The sequence below is a fragment of the Pelodiscus sinensis genome, chromosome 4 (assembly GCF_049634645.1).
Source record: "Pelodiscus sinensis isolate JC-2024 chromosome 4, ASM4963464v1, whole genome shotgun sequence".
Lineage (NCBI taxonomy): Eukaryota > Metazoa > Chordata > Testudines > Trionychidae > Pelodiscus > Pelodiscus sinensis.
In genome coordinates this window covers 87,145,817-87,168,359 of record NC_134714.1, presented here as the reverse complement: position 1 = coordinate 87,168,359, position 22,543 = coordinate 87,145,817, and the positions used below count along the sequence as shown (strand labels likewise).

Below are 22,543 nucleotides of genomic sequence, written 5' to 3'. Positions count from 1 at the left end.
GATTTAGCTTAGTAATTTACTTTGATCAGTCTGTTATCACTTGCAACCACTTAAATCCTACTTTTTATATTTAACAAAATCACTTATTATTAAACCCAGGGTAAATCATTGTTATGTGGGGGTGGGAGTGGAGTGATGGTGGGGAAGAACAAGAGCTGTGCATATCCCTTTCATAGATAAAGGGAGCAAACAACTTATTAGCTTTATGCAAAGTAAAATGGGTGCTGTGCCATGTCTCTCTGACTGAGTCTTCCCAGAGTCCAACTGCTCTCCATGTCTGTGTTACTCTGCTGTAGGCTGTGACCTCACAACTCTTTGCCTTTGCTGGGGGAGACCAGAGGTTCTGGCTCAGCAGGACATGATGGTGGAGGGCAAGTGGGAGGGCTTAGTGGTATGATCAGCCTATCAAGTGACAGTCTCAAGAGGATCTCTGTGACCTAAACCCATCAAAATCATCTCCACCACTTTCACACCCATATCGCATATTTATTTGGCAACTAGATTTTTAAAGGTTTTATTGAGGCCTGCTCTTCATGGTTTTAAAAAAATTGTAGCATACAAATATTTTATAACTGCAAAGACTAGTAAATCTGTGTACACTAACAAGCAAACATCTGAGAAATCAAGTCCAAATGAGGGTAGTTAAAGCTGCATGTACCTACAAAAAGAAGAGAACTATTTTCATTACCTCATAACTAATACATGAACCAGCAAAAATGTACCAATGCAATATGAACTGTTTATTTTACACTAAGCATTAGAGGAAAACTAGGAAAGATTACAACCTTTTAAAATTTGGTAAGATCATGAGACTAAAAATTCAGTAGAGAAAAAAAATTATGGATTATGTTTACTTTACCTGAGTAGTATCTTGGAAAGAGTTAACTTGCACTGTCTGGTATTCCCTCTCAAGTCTAAAATAACGGTTTTGCAGATCAGTGTAACGCAGCTGATTCTCTCTTAGAGTCTGTGATACTGTCTTCAACTGGGCAGACAATACAGCATTCTCTTCTACTGACTGCATTACCTGCAACAATTCAGCCTTTCAAAACAAGAGCCAATACATTTCTTTCTAAAGAGATCGCCAGTAGAGACAAGAATTATAGTTAAGAGCAATTTTATATAGGCTGAAAAATGTGCATCATCAAAGAGTGGTGGCGGCAAAAGTACGGATCGACAATTTTCAACAGAAAACAAAGGAAAGATTTTAAAGACATAGTATTCCAAGGGTCATGCTTTTCCAAAGATCATGCATGCACTAACAGAGTACGTTAACAAATTGGTGCATGATAGAAAACTGCACACATAACTGCTTGTGCATACATGATTCCCTGGTTTATAATTGCAAATTGGTATACCTGCTGATTTTATGGATGTATTTTAAGGGACTTCTAAAATTTGACACCATATAGCTCAAATACAATACTAAGGCTATGTCTACACTAGCACTATCTTGCGCCAGAAATATGCAAATGAGGCTAAGCATGGAATATTGCCGAGCCTCATTTGCATATCTAATGAGCCGACATTTTGCAGAAGAGGCTCTTACACCAGAAGGAAATAATCAGCGTAACGGCATTGCGCAAGAAGGTTTTTCTTGCACAAGAAGGGGCAGTATAGGCGCTCCTTCTGGCGCACGAGCCTCTTCTACAAAAATAGTGGCTCATTAGATATGCAAATGAGGCTCGGCGATATTCCACGCTTAGCCTCATTTGCATATTTCTGGCACAAGATCGCGCCAGTGTAGACATAGCCTAAGTGTGGAGGAATTTCAACAGTTCCCATCTCAAATGTACTCTTTTTTGTGTTGATTGTGATGTAGTTTTGGTGCTCCTACTTCTGCATTGCAAACTGCAGGGTCAAGAGTCCCTGTCTAAGTCAAGTAACAGCTACAGTTGCATGAGCTAATGCAATAGTAATATAAATACTCAATATAAACATTAAATATGTCCTGGTCCCAGATTCTAGTTGTTGAAAATATTCCTACATTAACATTAGCTATGCTCCACATTTACCCAGAGTACTTACTCACTGCTATCTCTTTCCCCACCTTTGAGTTCATCTGCTGGAAACGCAGCTCCCTCTGGTGCATTTCCTGAAGACAGCGTTGCAATTCATTCTGAAACTGGCTCCTCTCAGCTAAAAGATGTTTGACTTGCTCGGGGGTGTTCGGACTTCCAACCAGAGTGGCTGTTTCTAATGCCTTAAACACCACCCAAAAATTCAGGGTTAAATCTACAGAAATTGGTTTGGTAATGATACATAATCCATTGTTTTAACAACACATGTTTTAAACCAGTGGTGTCTACAGTCCCACTATTATTTCCCTTTCACATGTTTCTCTCAAGTTTCCAAAAAAAACTGTTCTAATTTACATAAACCTGAGGTCCCCAACTGTGGGCACAGGCTCCTTGGGGGGTGCAGCGAGGCCCAGGCTCACCCCAACATGGGACAGGGAAGGTGCCAGTTGTACTCCTGGCTCCAGTCACAGTTCTGACCACGGTCTCCAGCCCCAATTGTGGCCCTGACTTCTATCTGCAGCCTTGGCCCTGACTATGGCTCTGTTCCCAGCTGCAGCTGCCAACCAGGTCATGAAGAGGTTCTATTACATAGGGTATAAGAGAAAGTTTGGGGAACATTGATATAAACTAACATCCCTCTGGTGTTTCCATCCCATCCATTTCAACACTGGGAACAGAAAGAGAAAATTACTCTAAACAAATGAGATTGACTTCACTGATTTTAAGTATCTAAGTGAAGCAAAATGCAGAAAATGTATGAATGAAAAACAATGGAAAGCAAATTCAATTTTTAAAGTCCTATCAGTTTTAACACCACCTTATGCTAGTAACTTGGATAAAGAAAGATGGATATTTTGCAAGTATGTACTTAAAGCAGGTAGTACCCCTCTAGAAAAATAACACCATAACTTGTTACTCTGAATCATAGAAGGTAAGCCATGTCCATCTCTATTTGGTCTGCTATTCTACAATCCAATCCAAATCCCAACAATAAAGGGCAGCGTCCTACCTATGATTTCTAGTACCAGTTTTACATATATAGTCATACAATGCGCCTTCTTCCACTTCCTTCAAGATACTATTCCACATTCTAATAGTCATCACTGTTAGAAATTTTTTCATATTATTCATGATTTGATGATCAGAAATGGTTAGTATATTATAGTCTTAATCTTGCCTAGTAACAATTATTGTTCTTAGCGAAATTAGAAGGTAACTTACTACAACTTTCCTTTCGGTCAGAAACATCAAAGATGATATTAGGTTGAAATAACACTTTCCCTAAGATCATTATTATTCATACACAAAATCTGAAGAACAGAAGTATTACCAGAATGAATGAGATCTGTGGTCCATCTACTCCTGTATTCTGTCTGCAACAGCAGTGAGTACCAGATGCTTCAAAGGAAGGTGCAAAGAACCCTTGCACTGGACACGTGGGTTAATCTTGCTTTCACATCTGGTCTCTGCCTAATTTCCAGCTATTTGAGGATGGCTTTAAACCCTAAAGCTGGTAATATCCCTTCCAACATTTGTTAATTCTTAAATAGTTCAAGATGTTCTGGTAATCCATAGAAATGAATAATTCTTTCTGGAATCTTGCTATGTTTTTGGCCTCAATGACAGACTGTAGCAATGAGTTTCTCAGCCTCACTAAATTTTGGGTGAAACACTATTCCCTTTTACAAATTTTGAATTTGTCACCTTTTAATTTCACAGAATGTCCCCTTGTTCTTGGGGGAGGAGAAGGGAGAACAGAAGCCCCAATTTACTTCTGTATACCATGTTGCATACTTTATATGCTTTTAGCATGTTCCCTGTTGTTTCTTTTCAAGCTTTCTTCCTTTGAGTGAGTCCTTTTGTCATTCCCATCACTCTTTAAATCTATATTATTTTTTATGAGATAAGGTGACCAATACTGCACATGCTATTCCAGATTGATTTATGTAAAGATATGACAATATTTTCACTATCATTCTTCATCCCCTTCCTTATGTATCCTACTATCTTATTAGTTTTTCTGTCCTCAACTGCCCAATAAGCAGAGCTATAGCCGTGTCACTAAAGTAATGTGTCTCAGTGTGCTCTGCCAACAGAAAGGACTTTTACCTTACCATTGGTAAAGGTGCACCAGCCATAATACTGTGTCTAAAGCTGATTCCAAGGCAGAAATAGATCTTATAATTTTAAGTTTTAAAATGAGTATTGTGAAATAAGTAAAAGGGTTTTTTAATTATAATTTGATATTCCTGCTTCAATATTCATATTGTGCCTATGAAACAAAGAAATTAAGTCTGTTTTGTGCATGTGAACGAAAAATCTGTTAGAAGATAAGTGTGAAGGCCATCACCAGACCAGATGTTCTAGGGAGAAGTGAGGACAGACGTAAAAATGCCACGAGATTGCTGTATACCCCATTGGGATGCGGATGAAGGGCAGACTGACACGACCCTAACAGATAGGGCAAACACCTATCAATTGAGACAAGATAGCTGTGATAAGAAAACAACAACTAACGAAAACAAGCACTCATCAAACAGCGATTGATTAGAGCACGATGGGAAAAAAAAATTACTGAACCATGGACAATTTACCTAGTTTGGTTCAGTCTCTCCAAAGAGCCTCTACCTCTCTGGGCTTGACTAATCTAAATAATCTTATTAACTACAAATTTTGCCGCCATATGCAAATTTGGCAACCTTTCTACTTTCCTGCTCACTTCCCCTTCTAGATCATTAATAAACACAGTAATTAACATAGAATCTCACTGAGAACTTTGAACCAGCCCACTGTTAATATTTGGCCAATATAAAAATTAGCCATTTATTTCTACTCTTCATTTTCTGTTTCTTGGTCAGTGTTTGACCCATGAGAATACAGGAGGACCCTCACAATTCGTGGAATTGCTATTTGAGGTTCTGCGTATTCGTGGGTTTCCTGTCCCAGCTGGAGGAAAGCCAGAGCAAGGAGCCACAGGGAACTCACCGAAGCTCCTGGCCCCCACAGTGAGATCCCCGTGGTTGCCTAATGCCACAGTGAGTTCCCTGCAGATTCCCAGAGCCACGGTGAGTTCTCATGGCTCCTGGCAGCTGTGGTGAGCTTCTGCAGTTCCTAGCCCTCTGCAGTGAGTTTGGAAGCCACGGGCAGCTCACTGTGGGGGCCAGGTGCTGCGATTCCCTGTATTCACAAATTTTGCCAATTGCAATGGATATGGGAATACCTCCACCGTAAAGGTGAGGGTTTCCTGTATTTTGCTTCTTACCACAGAACTATTTTTTATTTGTATTACTGGAGCACTTAGAAGCCTAATCATGGGCCAGAACCTAATTTGCTTGGTGCGCACACTTAGGTTTTGTGAGAGGCTTTAAAAGGCTTTTTGAAAGTCTAATTGTGTCAGCTAGTTTGCCTTTTATCCATTTCCTTTCCTTTCCATTTCCTCAGACATTCAAAGTCATCTTACAAATTAACAAGGCGTGATCTTCCTTTACATAAACCATGAAACCCAATATATCATGGTTTCCAAATATTTTACTATTGCTTTAATGATTGTTTCAAGCAATTTACTAAGTACAGATTTCAGACTTACTGATCTGTAAATACCTCGATCACCCATGGAGCTTTATTTAGATATACACACATTATTTGGTATCTTCCAATGCTCTGGTATCATAGTTCTATTTCTGGAAATGGTTTTCAAGATGAAAAATATTAACTGACCAAGTGCTTTTGTTTGATTTTAAAAAATGGTCTGGTTTACCTTGATAGGGTAATTGCTATCAATGGACACAGATTCTTTAACAATCATGTCATGCTGTAATTTCTGTAATTCTGCAATCTGCCGGTCCTTGTCTGCAACAGCCATCTGGTACTGATTTCGTAGTGTTTGGGACTCCGTCAGCAGGAGGTTTTTCTCCATTCTGAACACAAAGAATTAAACTAGGTGTTAATTATTACATACTGCATAAAAGTCAATGTGAAAAATGAAGCTGGCCTCACCAATATTGAAAAATTGCAAGTTGCGCACACACTCACAAATGAGTAGTTGAAAATACACATCAGTGCTCAAGCCCTTCAAAGACTTCTGTTGTTAGAAAACTTAAGAGAACAAGACATTGAAAAAATATACTGCACACACTTCGCGGACGTGTGAGAGACACTATTCCTGACAGACCAAATGCCAGCTCAAGGCATGGCCCTAGACTTCACTGAACACTTACAAAACCACAGTTGGAAACCAGTTTTCCTTTCACGTGTGTTGGTACTATCAAAATAAGTACTAAATGCTAAGTTGATAAATAGGTGTTGAGATTTTATAAAATGATTGCAGGATGCTGCATATATTGATCTCACTTATAACCAATCCATGCACAAAGTTATATTGAATTATACTGAGTTATCTATGCACTATAAACCTCTGTAATTATACATGTCCTAAACAGGAAAAGAAGCATTAAATAAGAAAAAAGGCTCATCAGTATACAAGATGGCTCAACTAAGTCAAATGAGTTATAGCATCAAAGGAGAGGCCCTGTTGGCTGCATTCCTAATTACCTCTAGTAATTACATGTGAACTCATCCCATCAATTTGGGCTCTGGAATGGAGGGATAAAAATCTCATCAAGGAGAAACTGGATCTTTTTTGCTATCTGGACTCTGACAGGCAAAGATTCCTAAAAATAAGCAAGTCTCATGCTGCTTGGCATGGGTTAGCCCTACAAGACATTTTGAAATGACAACGTACTACAACTTTACTACCTTTTATCTGTTAAACTGTGTATATACAGGCAGTCCCCGGGTTACGTACAAGATAGGGACTGTAGGTTTGTTCTTAAGTTGAATTTGTATGCAAGTCAGAACTGGCGTCCAGATTCAGCCGCTGCTGAAACTGACCAGCGGCTGACTACAGGAAGCCCGAGGCAGAGTTGCTCTGCCCTGGGCTTCCTGGAATCAGCCGCTGATCAGTTTCAACAGCGGCTGAATTTGGACGCCTGGGACAGAGCAGCTGGGGCGCTACCGAGTAGGTCCCCACAGCACCGCACCTCAGTGCTGCGGGGACCAACCCGGCAGCACCCCAGCTGCTCTACCCCAGGTGTCCCCAAGTCAGCCGCTGCTGACACTGATCAGCGGCTGATTCCAGGAAGCCGGTGCAGAGCAACTCTGCCTCAGGCTTCCTGTAGTCAGCCGCTGGTCAGTTTCAGCAGCGGCTCACTTGGGGACACCTGGGGCAGTGCAGCTGGGGTGCTGCCGGGTTGGTCCAGTAGCGCCGACGAGCGGCGCTGAAGGACCAACCCAGCAGCGCCCCAGCTGCTCTACCCCAGGCGGCGTCGGCGAGAAAAGCCTGGTCTGCGGGGGGGGGGGGGGGGGGAGGGGAGCGCACTAGCTGCACCCCCCCCAGCACACCAGGGAGACACGGGTGGCGGGACCGCCGAGAGGCGCCGCGGTCCCCCCCACATCCTCCGCAGCTTTGCTCCGCGTCTCCCTGGTCTGCTGGGGGGGGGGGGGGGATTCCCCCCAGCAGACCAGGGAGACGCGGAGCAAAGTTGCGGCGCACGCGGGCAGCGGGACAGCCCAGACGCGCCACGGCTGTCCCGCTGCCGGCGTGCGCCGAGGCTTTGCTCCCCGTCTCCCTGGTCTCCTGGGGGGAACCCCGCCAGCAGAGCAGGGAGACGTGGAGCAAAGCCGAGCAGCACGCTGGCAGTGGGACAGCCCAGACACACCGCGGCTGTCCCGTCAGCGGGACAGCCGCGGCGCATCTGGGCTGTCCCGCTGCCGGCGTGCTCCGCAGCTTTGCTCCGCATCTCCCTGCTTTGCTGGGGGTGGGTGGCTCTCCTGGCTCTCCCCCCAGCAGACCAGGGAGACGCGGAGCAGCTTTTCTCGCCCCGGAGGACGGCGGGACAGCGGCGCATCTGGGCGTCCCACCACTCCCGCACATAAGTCGGATCCACGTAACTCGGGGACTGCCTGTATGCATTACTGCTTTAACCTGTAACTCTCTCGTTTCTTTTTCCTAGTTAATAAACCCTCAGTTATTTTATTATAAGCACTGTCCGCAGCGTGAGATCTAAAATTCAGATTTACCACCTAAGGTAAGAGATCGGTCTCTTGGGACAGAGAGCAACCTGAATATTTTGTGATCTCAATTCCTCACAGGATCAGGCTCAAAGTTTACATATATCAATGTAGAATCACAAAGTTTCCCGAAAGTTTGAACAGTGAACAAAATTCAAGTGAAGCATGGATGCAGCTCAGACCTGAACGTGGGCTGGCTTTCAGTATTACTATGACTTAAGCTGAGCAGTCTGTACAGCTTACAAATCTTCCAACATGTTGGGCATTCTTACAAGGGCAGTTATTGTTTGTAGAAAATGCATCTTTTGCTCCGTCATAGAAATGGTAAATCTCTAAGGAGCAACATGATATGTAGCAAAGAAACTGATTGCAAAAACCCAACCTAAAATATTACATATCGAAGCCAACAAGACAGAAAATTCAGTTCCTAAGTAGGTCCATAGGAGGCTTTCATGTTGATGAAGATTTCAATATATATATATATATAGGAAAAAAGTTAATGAGGAGAAAAATAGAATGCTGAAATTGAATGTGACGCATAATGGAAACCTTTCCATGGCAAATTTTTGGTGAACTGTAAACCCTTTTTATTTATCAGATAATTATATAAGGATGTTTTATTCCTCTATTCTATCCCACTGAAAATTATTTTTATGAAAACAATGTATATATTTTGTTCAATCCAATATATGTACCTCAATCCAGCCAGTTCATTCTGGTATGATGATATCTGTATCTCAGTTTCCTCTTGGAAAGCTTTTGTCTGATGCAAGGCTCTCTCAAGGTCATCTACCTTGCTCTTTAAATTTGCTATCTCAGCAGCTGCAAGATTAGCTCCTTCTTTAGCCTACATAAAAAACAGGTTTGGTAAACAAGAATAAAAACCCCATGATGGAAAAATCTCTGTTAGCACCAAAACTATATTTACAGAAGCATGGCTTCCTCTCATTTGTCTCATTTGTACTTGTTCCTGTTGTTTAAGATCTCAGACTTATCCTAATTGTGCTTTCCTTGTTCAACTTGGATTTTTCTAACTATTTTGCTAAATTATTAAATTAACTTCACAAGTCTCCAAAAGAGAGAGACTAACTCCTTGCTTTTTTCTTTAAACTTTACATAATGTATCTAATCAAATCTTACTAGTCTCTTCCTATCCATCTGAAATATTTCCAAATTGCTCTTAAGATAATTTATCTCACTTATGCTATCAGAGGCAATGGGAAATGAAGCCGTGTCCTGTTTAGCTTCATGAACTACCTTTGACTTGCTCAGCTCCTGCAGCAATCTGTCTCGGTCATCCTGAAGACTAGCCATTGACTTGGAAAAGGCATCAATCTGTTGAACATAATTCCCACACTCTGATGAGAGCCTGGTAATTTCAAGGTCTTTGGTGGCTAATGTCTTGCACAAATTTTCTATTTCCTCAGCAAGTTGATCAAGAGTGATCTCATTTTCAGCATCAATAAGCACTGAGTTCAAATATTCATATTCTTTTAACACAGTGAAGAGATTTGATTTAAAATCATTAAGGTCAGCTTCAAGTTTATCTGCTCTTTTCCTTTCAAACTTCAGTTCAGATGCATATTTGCATTCAAGTAGCTTAAAATCCTCTATTAATTGGTCTCTATCATCTTGCAAAGCAGTCATAGCTTTTCCAAAGGACTCATTTTGGGATCTCAGCTTTTTATTCTGAAATTGTGCTTCTAATAGCCTCCTTTCTGAAGACTCATCAGCTTCCTTCCACAGGAAGCTAGCATCATGCTCAAATTCTGTCATACTATATTTATCTTCTATATCTTTTGGATTTTTGCCTGTTACATTCTCGACATCTTGAAATATGTTCTGAAATTGTTCCCGATGTTGTACACGAGCCTTGAAATCTTTATTCTGATTATGTTGCCTACTCCCCCTAGTTTGTGGTTTCTCTCCAAAGTCAGAAACCAGCTTCTCTTTGTTTAGTGATGCAATTAGAGTCTCTAAATCTTTAACTTTGGAAGTTAATTTTTTATTTTCATGTTCTAGAGATTCTCCGCTTTCCTTCTGCAATTTATTAGTCAGCGCCATTTCTTTGAGTTGATTCTGAAGATCAGTTTTTTCCTTTTCAAGGTTCTTAATGCAATCCAGTTGCTGTTTAAGCAACTCTTTCAACTGATGATCCTTCAATGACAAAACTTGGTTAAGATCTTCCCGGTACTTTATTAGTTGTGCATTTTGCATTGCATTTTCAGAATGAAGATCATCTATCCGATTCAAAAGTTTTCTTAATTCTTGTTTCAGGGTACTGTTCTCACTAGCACTGTTGGCTAATAAACTTTCTTTCTGACTTAAAACATTTTGGTGATGATGCTCCAGATCTCTGTATTTAGAAAAGAGATCATCTCTGTCATACTGGAGAGATGACATTGATTTTTTAAATGCATCAATTTCATTGGCAATCTCAGCCTTATCTTGAATTGCTTTGTCTGCTTTCTTCTGGAGATTTTTCAATTCATTTTCCATCCTCTGATAGGCTTCATCAAATTGTTCTCTCTCTTTTTGCAGAGATCTTATCTGTTGTTCACATTCGTTCATCTGTTCTCTATGCTGAGTCTGTATCCGAGTTAGATATGCAGATATTTCCCCACCCTTAGAAGAAATCAGTAGAGAAATTTCTCTATCTTTGTTGTTCAACATTACCTTCATTTGTTGAGAAATGGCAATCTGTTTTTCCAACTCTGCATGAGTCTTTTCCTTTTCAAATAAAAGTTGTTGTAATTCCTGTTCTTTTTTAGCAAAATTACTTTCTAATGCTTTTATCTCTCTTCTTGCATCACTATTAATCTCTAAAAGATGATTAAGAGAATTATTTTCTTTAAGCAGTGCTTGTAAATCTTGTTCTTTTGACTGAAGAGCAATTTCTAATTCTTGTTGTCTGCTGATAAGAATAGCATTTTCTTCCTTTATTCTACATAACTCACTATAGTGTTGTGCATCTACAGATTTTTGCCACAAGTGCATTTCATTCTTAGATTCTTCTAACATGGAATATTTAATTTTCAATTCCTGTATCTGTGCCACTTTGTCCTTCATTTCTTCTTGTAAGGTTATTATTTTCTTACTACTATCATCCAGCTGTTTCTCTTTATTTTGAATAACTTCTTTAAACTGTATTTCCCAGGTTTTCATTTCACCAATTACCCGGTCCCGGTCATTTTGGAGAGAGGAAATACATTTTGTAAAAGCTGCTAATCTGGCCAATGTTGCATTCAAATCTGCTTGAAGTTTCTTGTTTTGAGAGTCCTTAGTGTTGATTTGCTCTTGCAACTGATGTAGATCACTAACAGCCCTGTCTTTCTCTCTCTGAAGAATATTATGTCTTTCTTCAAAGTCCGACCATTCTCTTTTGTGAACTGTTTTCAGTTGCTGAAGGCCAAGTTCTAATTCTCTCTCACATTCTCTCTTCTGAATTTGTAGTTGATCTTCTTTCTTCTTTAGTTCCCTTTTCCTATTCAAATTCTCAGCTGTAAGCCTTTCAAGTTCAATCTTTGACTCATCCAACAAAGCTTTTTGGGAAGAAAGATTTTCATTCAGATTATGTATCACTTCATTTGATTTTGCAAGCTTTTCTGTGGCATTATTTAAATCTTTTTCAAATTTTTCACTCTTTGACTGTGCTAATTTCTTACATCTTTGCAAGTCCAGAATCAGTTCCTGGAATTTAATAGAATCTTTTTGCAACTGGTTAATTTCTTGCTGTTTTTCTTTTAAGAGCTCTTGTAATTCTTTGGTTTTGTTTTTTGTACCACTATTGTCTCTCTGGGCACATTTCACTTTCTCCTCTAATACTTTTACAAGATGCAACTGTTGTTCCTCTTTTTCCCTAATCACACTGAACTTCTCTGCCTTTAAGTCTTCCAACTGTTGAAGAAGCAAACTGTTTTGTAACTGTGCAGACTTCAGTTTGTCTGTCAGCTGATCCACTTTTTTAATATGGTTGAGCAGCTCTGTCTCCAGAAATTCTCTCTCATTTTTTACTTTGTAAGAAATTTCTTGCACATTTTCAAGTTCTTCCTGTAGAAGACACTTGTCATCTTCTAAAATCTTAACCCTTTCATTTAAGCTAACAATTTCTTGTTTAAGACATCTAGATTCATTTTCTAACTTTGACAGACAGTTGTTTTTCTGGTCCAAAGACTCTTCAGTTTCTTTTAGTTTTGCTGAAATCAATTCTGTCTCCTGCTCTATGATGTGCATATTTCTCTCTTTTTCTGAAATATCGTCATTTAACAAAGCAATCTGCTGTAATAATGATTCTCTTTCATTTAAAACATCGCTGATTTTAGATTGCATATCAGTCTGGGACACATCCATTTGAACTTGCAGGTTTTCCAAAGCTAATTTAGTTACACTAATGTTATTATGAAAGATCTCATTTTCATTCTCAGTTTTCTCTAATGCCTGCTTTAAGTTTTCAGACGTGTGCTTCAATTGTACATTTTCCTCCATTAGCTCCTGGTTCTGCAGAGCAGCTTCATGAAGACGATGCTGGTGTTCTTCCATCCTTGATGCATGTTCACGGGTCTGCTTTTCTACTTTACTGTTTACTTCATCAATTTCCAATTGTTTGGATTCAGCAAATTGTTTCAGTTGGTCCCTTATATCTTTGTTTTCGTTAATGGCTTCTTGAAGCTGTTTTTCAAGCTCATGTTTTTCAGATTCCCTTTCACTGAATCTGTGAATAGCTTCTTGCTTTTCTTTCCTAGTGATATCAATAATCTGCCTCATTTCTGCTATTTTGCTACTGATATTCTCATAGGCTTGCAGAAGTGACTCGTATTCTTGCTTTAATTCATTATGTTTAGCTTTCCAGCCTGTTAATTCAACTGTCTGAGAATCTTTTAAGGTATTAAGTTGGAAAGAAAAAGCCTCTTTCTCCTGAACTATAGTCTCCATGGTAGATTTAAGACTTTCACAAGCAGCAGTTAGGTTTTCATTTTCATTTAAGAGCCTAGCATTTTCAGAAACAAGGGACTCTTCTTCGCATAATGAAGAAATAGTATCTGAGTTTTGTTTTACTCTGCCAAGTTCAGACAACAAGCGTTCAAGAGTACAAGCTTTATTGGTCATTTCTTCTTTTTCTAACATTATTCTATCAATCTGATCTTTTAGAAATTTGTTTTCTTTCAGGGCTTCCTTACGTGATATTAAGGCTGCTTGGAGCTTTCTTTGGATACGTTCTCTTGACTTTTCATCTACAGTGTCCTTTTGCTCTTGTGGATGAAGGTCATCCACATTTATATTTTTCTCCATCTGCTCTGGGGTTGCTTTTGTTTGTTTCAGAATTCTATATTTTGTTCCTTCTATTAGCTTAGTTCTCCCAGAATGATCATGTTCCTGTGACTGATTAGAGATTTCTCTGTCTTGTAATCTCCCTTGGAGCAAATTAATTTCTGAATGTGACTGTGCCAGTTCCTTGCCAGTAGCATTTTCATCTTTAACTTTCCTGCATAATACCATAGTATTGCTACCCTCAGAAGCTTCTACAGTCTTTTCATGTAGCATATTTAACTCCATCAATAGTAGTTTGTTTTCTTCACTGAAATGTTTTAATTCCTTTTTCATATTGAGTAATTCTGCATTGGATTTCTCCAAACTGTTGATGAACTCTTCTTTCTCTCTGTTCATTTCTTCAAAAGCCATTTTAAAATGTTTGGCTTCTTCCTGGCTTTCCTGCAAACTGAGCTGTAACTGCACAGCTTCTTTCAATATTGCCTTTTCCTGATCAAATTTATCTTTGAAATCCATTAGAGTACAATGCAGTGTCTTAATTTCCTCATCCTTTTCTGCAACTTGTATATTGGCTTGTTGAAGATCAACCTTAAGTTTTTCAGATTCCTTCTTGTAATCCTCTACACTCTTTTTAATTACAGCTTCCTTTTCATTATTTATGCACTCAATCATATTTTTAAGATCCATTATCTCAGTCTCATACTTTTTCAACTTTTCATGCAGTTGAACCATTTCAACAAATAAGCTGTTTTTGTGTTGCTCATGCTGCTGTTCCAGCTGATTCATAGAATTCTTCAAATCTACTGTCTCTCCTATTTTCTCACAAAGTTCAACTGATGTCTCTCTCAACTCTTCCTTTAACATTTTTGTTTGTTCGCAAAGTTGTGCATAGTCATTACTTAGTTTCTCTAACTCACTGTCTTTCATTGACATTTCAAACATTTTCTGTTCTGATTTTCCTAAAACATCTTGAACCTTGTGTTTTTGTTCATCTGACTCCAACCTGTTTTGGTCAGTAGTTTCTTGTTCTTGGAGTGCTGCCACATGAGACTCCAACTCTTTCTGTAGAGAGTAAGCTAACAGCTGACTACAATCCAACTCTTTACACTTTCTTTGATGAACTTCCTGGAGTGTTTTGTGTTCATTTTTGAGAAGTTCAAGGTTTTTAGTTTGTTCATCAAAATCTGCTACAAGTTTAGTGTATTCTTCCTTTTCTTTCTGCAATTTCTTAATATTTTCTTTCCAGGACAAAAGTGATTCCTGAAGTTTCTTCTGAAGGGTTTCCTTATCTTCTTCTAATTGACCTGGCCGATTACCAGTGTAAGGTTCTACCAAATTAGTATCTTTAAGTAATTCCTCCTTGTCATCTACAATTTCAGCCTTCAGATTTTCAAGAATTGCAAGAAGTTGAGAATGTTCTTCTCCATATTCTCTCTCTTTCTCACTAAGTACGGACTGCATGTGAGCAAGCACAGAGTCTTTTTCCTGCATGGACTTTAGGTTTTGCTCAGATACTTTTTCTTTTTCAGCCAGGATATCTTTTAACTGTGCAATACTGTTCTCAAGCTGCTCAATACTGGAGACTTTAGCAGAAAAACTTTCATTCATGTTATTTATCTTGGAATCTTTCTCAAATAGCTGCTGCTTCACAGTTCCAAGATGGGACTCAAGATCTTTATTTTGTGTTTCAACGAATTTCAACTGATGTGTTAACTCACCAACCCTCTTCAATAATTCCTCTGTTTTTTTATGCTCTTTTTCTATTTCTTCCTGCCCAATCCTTTCAAGTTTTTCAAGTTTTTGCATTAGGTCTTTTCTTATTATCAATGCAGCTTGAAGTTTCTTTTTCATGATCTCTTTTTCCTTAACTAATTTCTCAAGATTAAAATGCAGTTGCTCTTTTTCATTCATTAAATCTTTAAATGCAGTTTCTTTGTTGCTTAATTTAACTTGATTATGTTTCAGTTCTGTCTTACAATCTTGAAGTTGCTGGGATATTTGATTAATATCTCCTACATAAGTACTCTGAACAGCTTCCAGATGCTGTAGTTTGGTGTTCAATATATTTCTCTCTTCAGAAAACTTCACCATTTCACTAGACATGGATTCCTTGACTTGAGCAACAAAACAATCCTTTTCTTTCAGCTGCTGATTTAGTGCAGAAATTATATCAGTCTGCTGGTTAGTCTGTGAAGTTAAATTTTCTACAAGGTGGTCTCTTTTCTCTATATCTTCTAGGAGACTCACTATTTTTTTACCTTCAATGTTCAACTTCTCATGACTGATTTTAAGTTCTTTTTCTGATTCTTCTAACTTCTTTTGAAGCAAAATAATTTTCTTGTTCCTTTCTGCTAACAATTTTTCTTTTTCTTCTGCAAGAGACTGCTGCTTACATAATGTGTCTTTGACACTGGCCATTTCTTTTGACAGACATTCAATTTCAGAATGACAGGTGCTTTTCACCTTTTCAAGATCATTTTGCAACAACTCCTTTTCCTTCTCTATTGACTGCATACTTTTTAACTTATCTTTTATCGTCTCCATTTCTTTCTCCTTTTCTAAAAGAAGTTGAAATTCTTTGTCTTCCATCTCTTTGCTCAGAATAGTAGATATCATAGCAGAGAATTTTTCCAATTTAGTTTTACTACTACTGCTAACTTGCAAACCAACATCTGAAGTTTCTGCATCCTTTTCTTTGAAGAAATGTCTACTACTAAGTAATGCAGATAACCTTTCAGTTAGCTTCTCTTCTATAATATCCAGCTCCTGCTGTAAAGACTGGATTTTACCATCCTTTGCTTTCATTTCACTTTCTAAATCGCTCAGCTGCTCTTTAAAAATAGCATTTTGCTGAGTTGCCCTATCCAGTTCTGTCCCCCACTTGTTTTCTGACTCAAGCAGACTATGTTCTAACTTTTCAATTTTAAACTTTAATTCAGAGACTTCTTCACCCTTCACACTAACCTGCATTTGTAACTGTTCTTTTTCATTCTTCATCTGTAATTTGACAGCATCTATCTGCATTCTTGAGTAATTCTCAGTCACGTCTAGTTTTTCATGGATTTCTCGTAGTTCTTCTGTTTTCTGTTGTAACTGATTTTGGTATGTGTTGAGTTCTTTGTTTTCTACAATCAACTTACCAATATTCTCTTGTAAGAGAATTTTCTCCTTCACTAAAGAATCCACCTGTTGCTGAAGTCTCTCTATTAAAATTGTGCTGTCATGGCAGTCTTGAGAGGATTTGGAATGTACATTGCTCAGCTCAGACTTTAAATGTTCAATATTTTTAGCCTGCTCAGTGCACTGTTCATAGAGATTCTGTAAAGTTAGCTCTTTTTGCTGTGTATCTTTTTTCCATATATTTATTTGGTCTTGTGCTTTTTGGTGTTCACTTTTTATAGAATCTAGTTCAACTGTCAGAGAATCAATATCCTTCTGCTTAACAACAAGATTTTCATCTTTTTCATGCAAAACACTAGTAAGGCTTTTAACAGCTGCAGCATGTTTCTCTAGTTCCTCTCTAAGCAACTCTATCTCATTAGTAAGAGCACTAATGTTGCTCTCTGCCAGCTGTATACTGACATCTTTTTCATTTAATGACTTAAGCAGCTCAACTATAACTTCCTCTTTCTTACTAAGTGATATGTTAAGTACGTTTCTTTGCTCGTACTGAGCTGCAAATTTTTCCTGCAGAGATAAGAAGGCATTTTCTTTTTCCTGTGCCAGGTCTTTGGACTTTCGTATTTCCTGTGTCAGTTCACGCATCTGACTCTGAAGCTGAGAAACTAACTGTATCTTCTCTTCATCCTTACTTGCTTTCTCACTTAGCTTTTCGAGGAGGTTTGTTTTTTCCATAAGAGAAGATTCTTTTTCTTGCATGGACTGGCTAATATAATTAATTATATTTTTCTGATCATTTGTTTCTTCCTTTAGTTTTAGTGTGGCTTCTTCCAGATCTGTAACCTGGTTCCTTAAGACCTCACATTCTCTATCTTTGTTATGAAGATCTGTCTTCAATTTATCATTAACCAGCGTGACATTATTGACAGCCAATTCCTTCTCCTGAACAATTGTTTTTAACTGTTTCACTTCAGAGGTCAAAGACACTAACTGTTTCTGTTGCTTACAGAAAGAGTCCTGTATTTCAGAAATGTGTGTTTTCAAACTAACATATTCATCTATTTTTTGCTTTAAAGACTCATCTTTCTGTGTAACTGACTGATTCAATTCTGCTGTTTTTTGCATCATATTTTTAAGCTGACACTGAAGGTCAGAAATTACCTCCATATTCTCAGACAGTTGAAATCTAAGTAAATCAGACTCTTCAGATTTATCTTTAAACAACTTTAATTCTTGTGCTTGCTTTTTAAATTCTCTCTCTTTTTCTTGTGCTGCCTGTCTAAGTTGACTAGTTTCAAAGCTTAGAGCTTGTACCTGGTTTTGCAAATCTGACATTTTCAAATGCTGCCTTTCCCCTGACAATTCATTTTCTTTCATTTGCTGAATCAAAGCTGCCTTCTCAGAAAGGAGACCTTCTTTTTCCTCAAAGCCAAATTTTAATTTTTCATTTTCAGTCGTTAAACTATCCATTTGGTGTTTCAAAGCTAAAATGATATTATCTTGCTGAGACACGTGTGAAGTTAAGGCAGTTATTTCATCTGACTTTTTCATTACTGTAGAATTGACTGTTTCAATGTCTACTTTCAATTTTTCATTTTCTAGGTTTAGTGTGTGTGCTTGGTGCTTTGCTGACACAATTTCTGACTGGTGCTGCATCAACTGAGACTGAAGATCAGTATATTCACTTGACTTTTTGCTACATATAACTGAAATGTCTTCCTTTTCACGTTTTAGTTCATCCCGTTCCTTCCTTAGAAGTTCTATTTGGTTATTTAACATGGCACTTTTTTCAGTTTTCTCAGCAATCTGCCTATGTAGATTCTCAAGCTCTACACCTTGATTTTTTATATTAAAATCTTTCTCTTCCACCCACTGAGATAACCTTATATTTGCCTCCTTAAGCTTTTGAACTTCATTCTGTAACTCTGCCATATCCATTTTATTTTGCTCTGCTTGTTTAAGTAAAGAATCATTATGAAGGATTTGTTCTTCTTTCGCTTCAATATCCACAGTTATGTCTTGAATTTGTTTCTGTAATAGTAATATTTTTTCCTCACTCTGGCTAAGCTGTTGGACTAGTGCGTTACAGTCAGTCAACTTACTATTTAACATTTCTTCTTTTTCTACTTCTCTGTCTTTAGCAACCTTCAACTGAATGATGAATGACTGTACTTGTTCATGTAACTGCTGTGTCAGATCCCTGCTTTCACACAACTGATTGGTTAGCACATTACACTCCATTGTTTTCTCTAGCAGCTGTTCTGTGACTGAATTTTCTTTTTGCTCTACAAGTGTTGAAAGTTGTTCAACCTTTTTCAATAGCTCCTCCTTATCATAATTTAGCTCTGAAAGGGATTTTTGGTACTCTGTTTGGTTGACAGATAACTTATTCTCCATCTCTGCTACAGCGTTGTTTCTCGTCAACAGCTCACATTCCTTCATGTCTAATAGTTTGGACAAACTCTCATTTTCACTGACTAATTGTTGCTTTTCTTTTTCCATAGCATCTATGATATTTCTCAGATCTTCATTTCCTTTTATTTGCTCTGACAAATCTTTTTCTTTCTCCTCGAGAGCTGCTTGAAACTGCTTATTAATTAAAATAATTGCCTGTGTCTCTGTTTCCATCTTACTAACTATGTCTTGTCTTTCAGTTACTTGGTTCTTAAGTTCTTTAAATTGTGTCTCTTTGGCTTTCAGGTCCCCAATTAATTTAAGTTTAGTCTCTTCACTTTGCTGCTCAACAACCTGAAGTTTTTGCTCTAATGATGTAATTGTCTCTAGTTTCTCTTGTAAAACCTTTGTAACTGTTTCTTGCTCTTCAGTACGTTCTGCAAGCTGTGTGGTTAACTTAGCCAATTCTTCATCTTTTTTTGCAGCTTCCAAAACTAGCTTGTTGTATAAATCTTTAACTGACTTCAACTCCTTCTCAAAACTCTGTTCTCCGATCTCTTTCTCTTTAAGCAGACTCTTTAGTTTCTCATTTGTAGAGCTGATTTCATGAAGCTGGGATTTCAAATATTCAGTTTCTTCCTTGTGTTTTGCCTCAATTTCTTGTAGTTTTTCACAACTTTTAATAATTTGTTCTTTCAGCAAAGTAATCTGTGACTCACACTCCATGAGCTTGTTATGGAATGTAACCTTATTGGACTTGATTTCAGAACGCAGATCCTTAATAGTTGTGCTGTTCTCACTGATTTGTCTTATCAACTCCTCATTTTCTTTGGTTTTAGCTTCAGTCTGGCCTTTAGATTTCTCCAGTTCCAATCCCATTATATTACTTTGCTCAGAAAGTACAGAAATCTTCATGCTTGCATCTCTTACATCAGCTGTTTGAACTTCTTTGAGTAAGAGGGTTTCTCTTTCAGCCTTTGACAATGCTTCTTCCATCTCTCGTATTTCTTCCTCTTTGCAATGGATTTGATGTTTTAAAATGACAATCTGTTCAGAATACTCAGTCATACTGGAAGAGAGAGCAGACATTTCTTTGTCTTTTTCCACCAATACTTCCTTGAGGTTGTCAATTTCTCTTTCACGTCGCTGTAGGTCTTGAATTAGTTGAGATCTCTCCTCTAAATGGTTTGTGTTCAATCTATCAAGTTCTTCATTTGTTTGGTCAAGTTCCAGTTGCATTGACTCTACCACAGCATCTTGTTTCAAGATCTAAACATCAAGAAAACAATAATACAAAATACACTGTAACTTAAAGTGTAGGTATTTGAAAGGAAACTGCTCTCCTTCTTATGAGATCAGTACATTAAGCTAAATAATCAATCTTGTTTTACAATGCTTGAACTATAAACTTGTATAGTGATAAACTAACAAATTAAGGGTTATTTTAAGATGGCTTTCATAGTCAGAAAAGTTGTAATTGTAGAGTATTTTTAATTCTTACATGTTTTGCTAGACAATTATAATGGATCAAGACAAACTAACATTTTTTTTACATTTCCACATCACTTTAAAGAGTTACCTTTTCCTTGAATGTAGCAACTTTTTCAGTTAGATCACTGATAGCTATTTTCTGTTCAGTACAATCCACTTCATATGCATTAGACTTCTTCAAGACTTCATCCAGCTTAATATAAAAGAAAATTTTCACTGAGATATGTTATTACACCAAAAATGCCTATGTATGTCTGCAAATTAGAATAGTAAACTTAAGTTTACATAATACTGATTTATAAACTAATATACCATCTACACACAGGGATCTTTTAATTGACCAATGAGACACAAGTTTGTACAGATAAAGCATAGCAACTATATGATGAGTCACAGCAACATCAGACAACAGTTCAGCACAAGTAATACCACATTTAAATGAAAGTGCAGAAGATAGGGTAGCCAGGTGTCCGGTTTTGAACCGGACAGTCCAGTATTTGAGCTTTCTGTTCAGGAAACAAATTGAGAAAATATAAATGACCAGTATTTTCTAAATAAGATATAATGTAGATTGTGACGTAATGTCAAGTGTGTCCGGTATTTTTGTTGAAACCATCTGGCAACCCTAGTAGAAGACGCTAACTAGGAAAAAATTATACTAGTACATTGGACTATGACCAAGAAGCTAAAGTAAACACCCCTAAATTTTCACCATTTACATATCATACATGAGATGTCAAAACAAAAATGCATTCACAAGAACACCAGCTATTGTTCAAAGGAATGTCAAATTACTGTAAATGGGATTAGATGGGTCAAGAAATCAGTAACAAAAGAATGAGCCCATCATCCCCAGGTCACCAGTTTCAATCTGGCTGAGAAGAGGCACACCATCACATTGACAGAGAGGGGACAAAAAGGCTTCTCTGGGACTGTTCAACATCAAGGAGGGGCACCTGCAATACTACTTCTGCCTGGATGGGGGGGGGGGGAGAGAGGGCAGGGGTTATCTTAAAAGGGAAAATCTGCTACTGGAAGGGACAGTGTGAATAGGGGAAAAGCTTCCTGACCTCAACAGCTGAGACAGGCCCACTGAGAGGAAGACAGCAATGAGCCTCATGGCTCCCAAAGCTACATGACATATACTCAGAGCAGCGCACACCACAATGGGGGGGAGGAGAGGGGAATTAAGCTCAAAAGGCTGACCCAGGAAGACTTCCTGAGTTCCAGGTCACCCTTGCTTCTTTTCAATTTCCCAAGGATCCCCCTCTCTCATAAGGGAAGTAAGAGGGCAGAGGACTTTTCTGTTTGTTTCCTTCAAGACCCCCTTGTGCATCTGCTATATGGGGAAGAGAGAAAGACAGTACAAGGACCAGAAGAGAGTTTTGGAAGGCACTTGGAGGTACTTTTGTCTCTTATACCATTCAACAGATATTCAGTGGCATTTGTGAAATGAACTGTCAAGTCTCAGTCCAGCTCCTTGTGGGTAGATGCAGCTCTGTTAGCAGTCTCAACTAAGAAATCAAAGAGGCATAGAGACAGATCTATTGTACTTGTCCCATAAGAAGGAAAATCCTTTAGAAGATGTGGAGTGTATTGACAAGGCAATCTTGGGAAGCCTGCTATTTCACTTCCCAGAATGTATATAACTAATATAGCATTAATAAAAGTGTTTGGGTTGCTAGTGTTATCACTCCCGTTCCTTTTCCAGTTATTGATATTTTTGTCAAATGGTAAACATTTTTTTTAAAAGCCTAAAACTTGCATGCAATTAGAAAACTATGACCCAATATAACAGGTTTATATTTTCTTTCATTATTTTTATTAATTCTTTGCAAAACTTCTCCAAAACATAACATTCCAAAACCAAAAGAATGCTACCTGAATTTAAAAGTCATAAAAGGGTAGCTGCGTTAGTCTGTAACTTTTAAAACAATGCAGTTTTTTGGGGGGAAAAAAACTCACAGTCTAGCTGTTCCCTTAGGTGCTAAGGACTGTTCTTTGCACTTGAATTTAAATTCAACATTGTTCCAAAAGCAATTATTTTCAGTGCCTCATATACTTCATATATTTGTCTCTAAGGGTATGGCTAAACTACAAGTTTTTGTTGGAAAAAGGTACGCAAAATGCACTTTGCATTTTGTGTACCTTTTTCCGCTTCTTTTGTTCGAAGAGGCTTT

At 38.1% G+C, this 22,543-nt stretch overlaps 1 protein-coding gene across 5 annotated transcripts in view; it reads right to left on the bottom strand.

The window, feature by feature from the left end:
- The window catches only part of LOC102451127 (uncharacterized), a 67,020-nt gene that overhangs the window by 5,406 nt on the left and 39,071 nt on the right, over nucleotides 1-22,543 (bottom strand). For all 5 annotated transcript variants that reach the window (XM_075927683.1, XM_075927681.1, XM_075927685.1 and 2 more), the window contains exons 20-25: nucleotides 20,452-20,556; nucleotides 9,348-20,141; nucleotides 8,786-8,937; nucleotides 5,779-5,938; nucleotides 2,051-2,203; nucleotides 860-1,027 (exon numbers count right to left, since the gene is read on the bottom strand). In XM_075927683.1, the coding sequence (XP_075783798.1) occupies nucleotides 860-1,027; nucleotides 2,051-2,203; nucleotides 5,779-5,938; nucleotides 8,786-8,937; nucleotides 9,348-20,141; nucleotides 20,452-20,556 (11,532 nt within the window). The remainder of the gene's footprint in view (nucleotides 1-859; nucleotides 1,028-2,050; nucleotides 2,204-5,778; nucleotides 5,939-8,785; nucleotides 8,938-9,347; nucleotides 20,142-20,451; nucleotides 20,557-22,543) is intronic.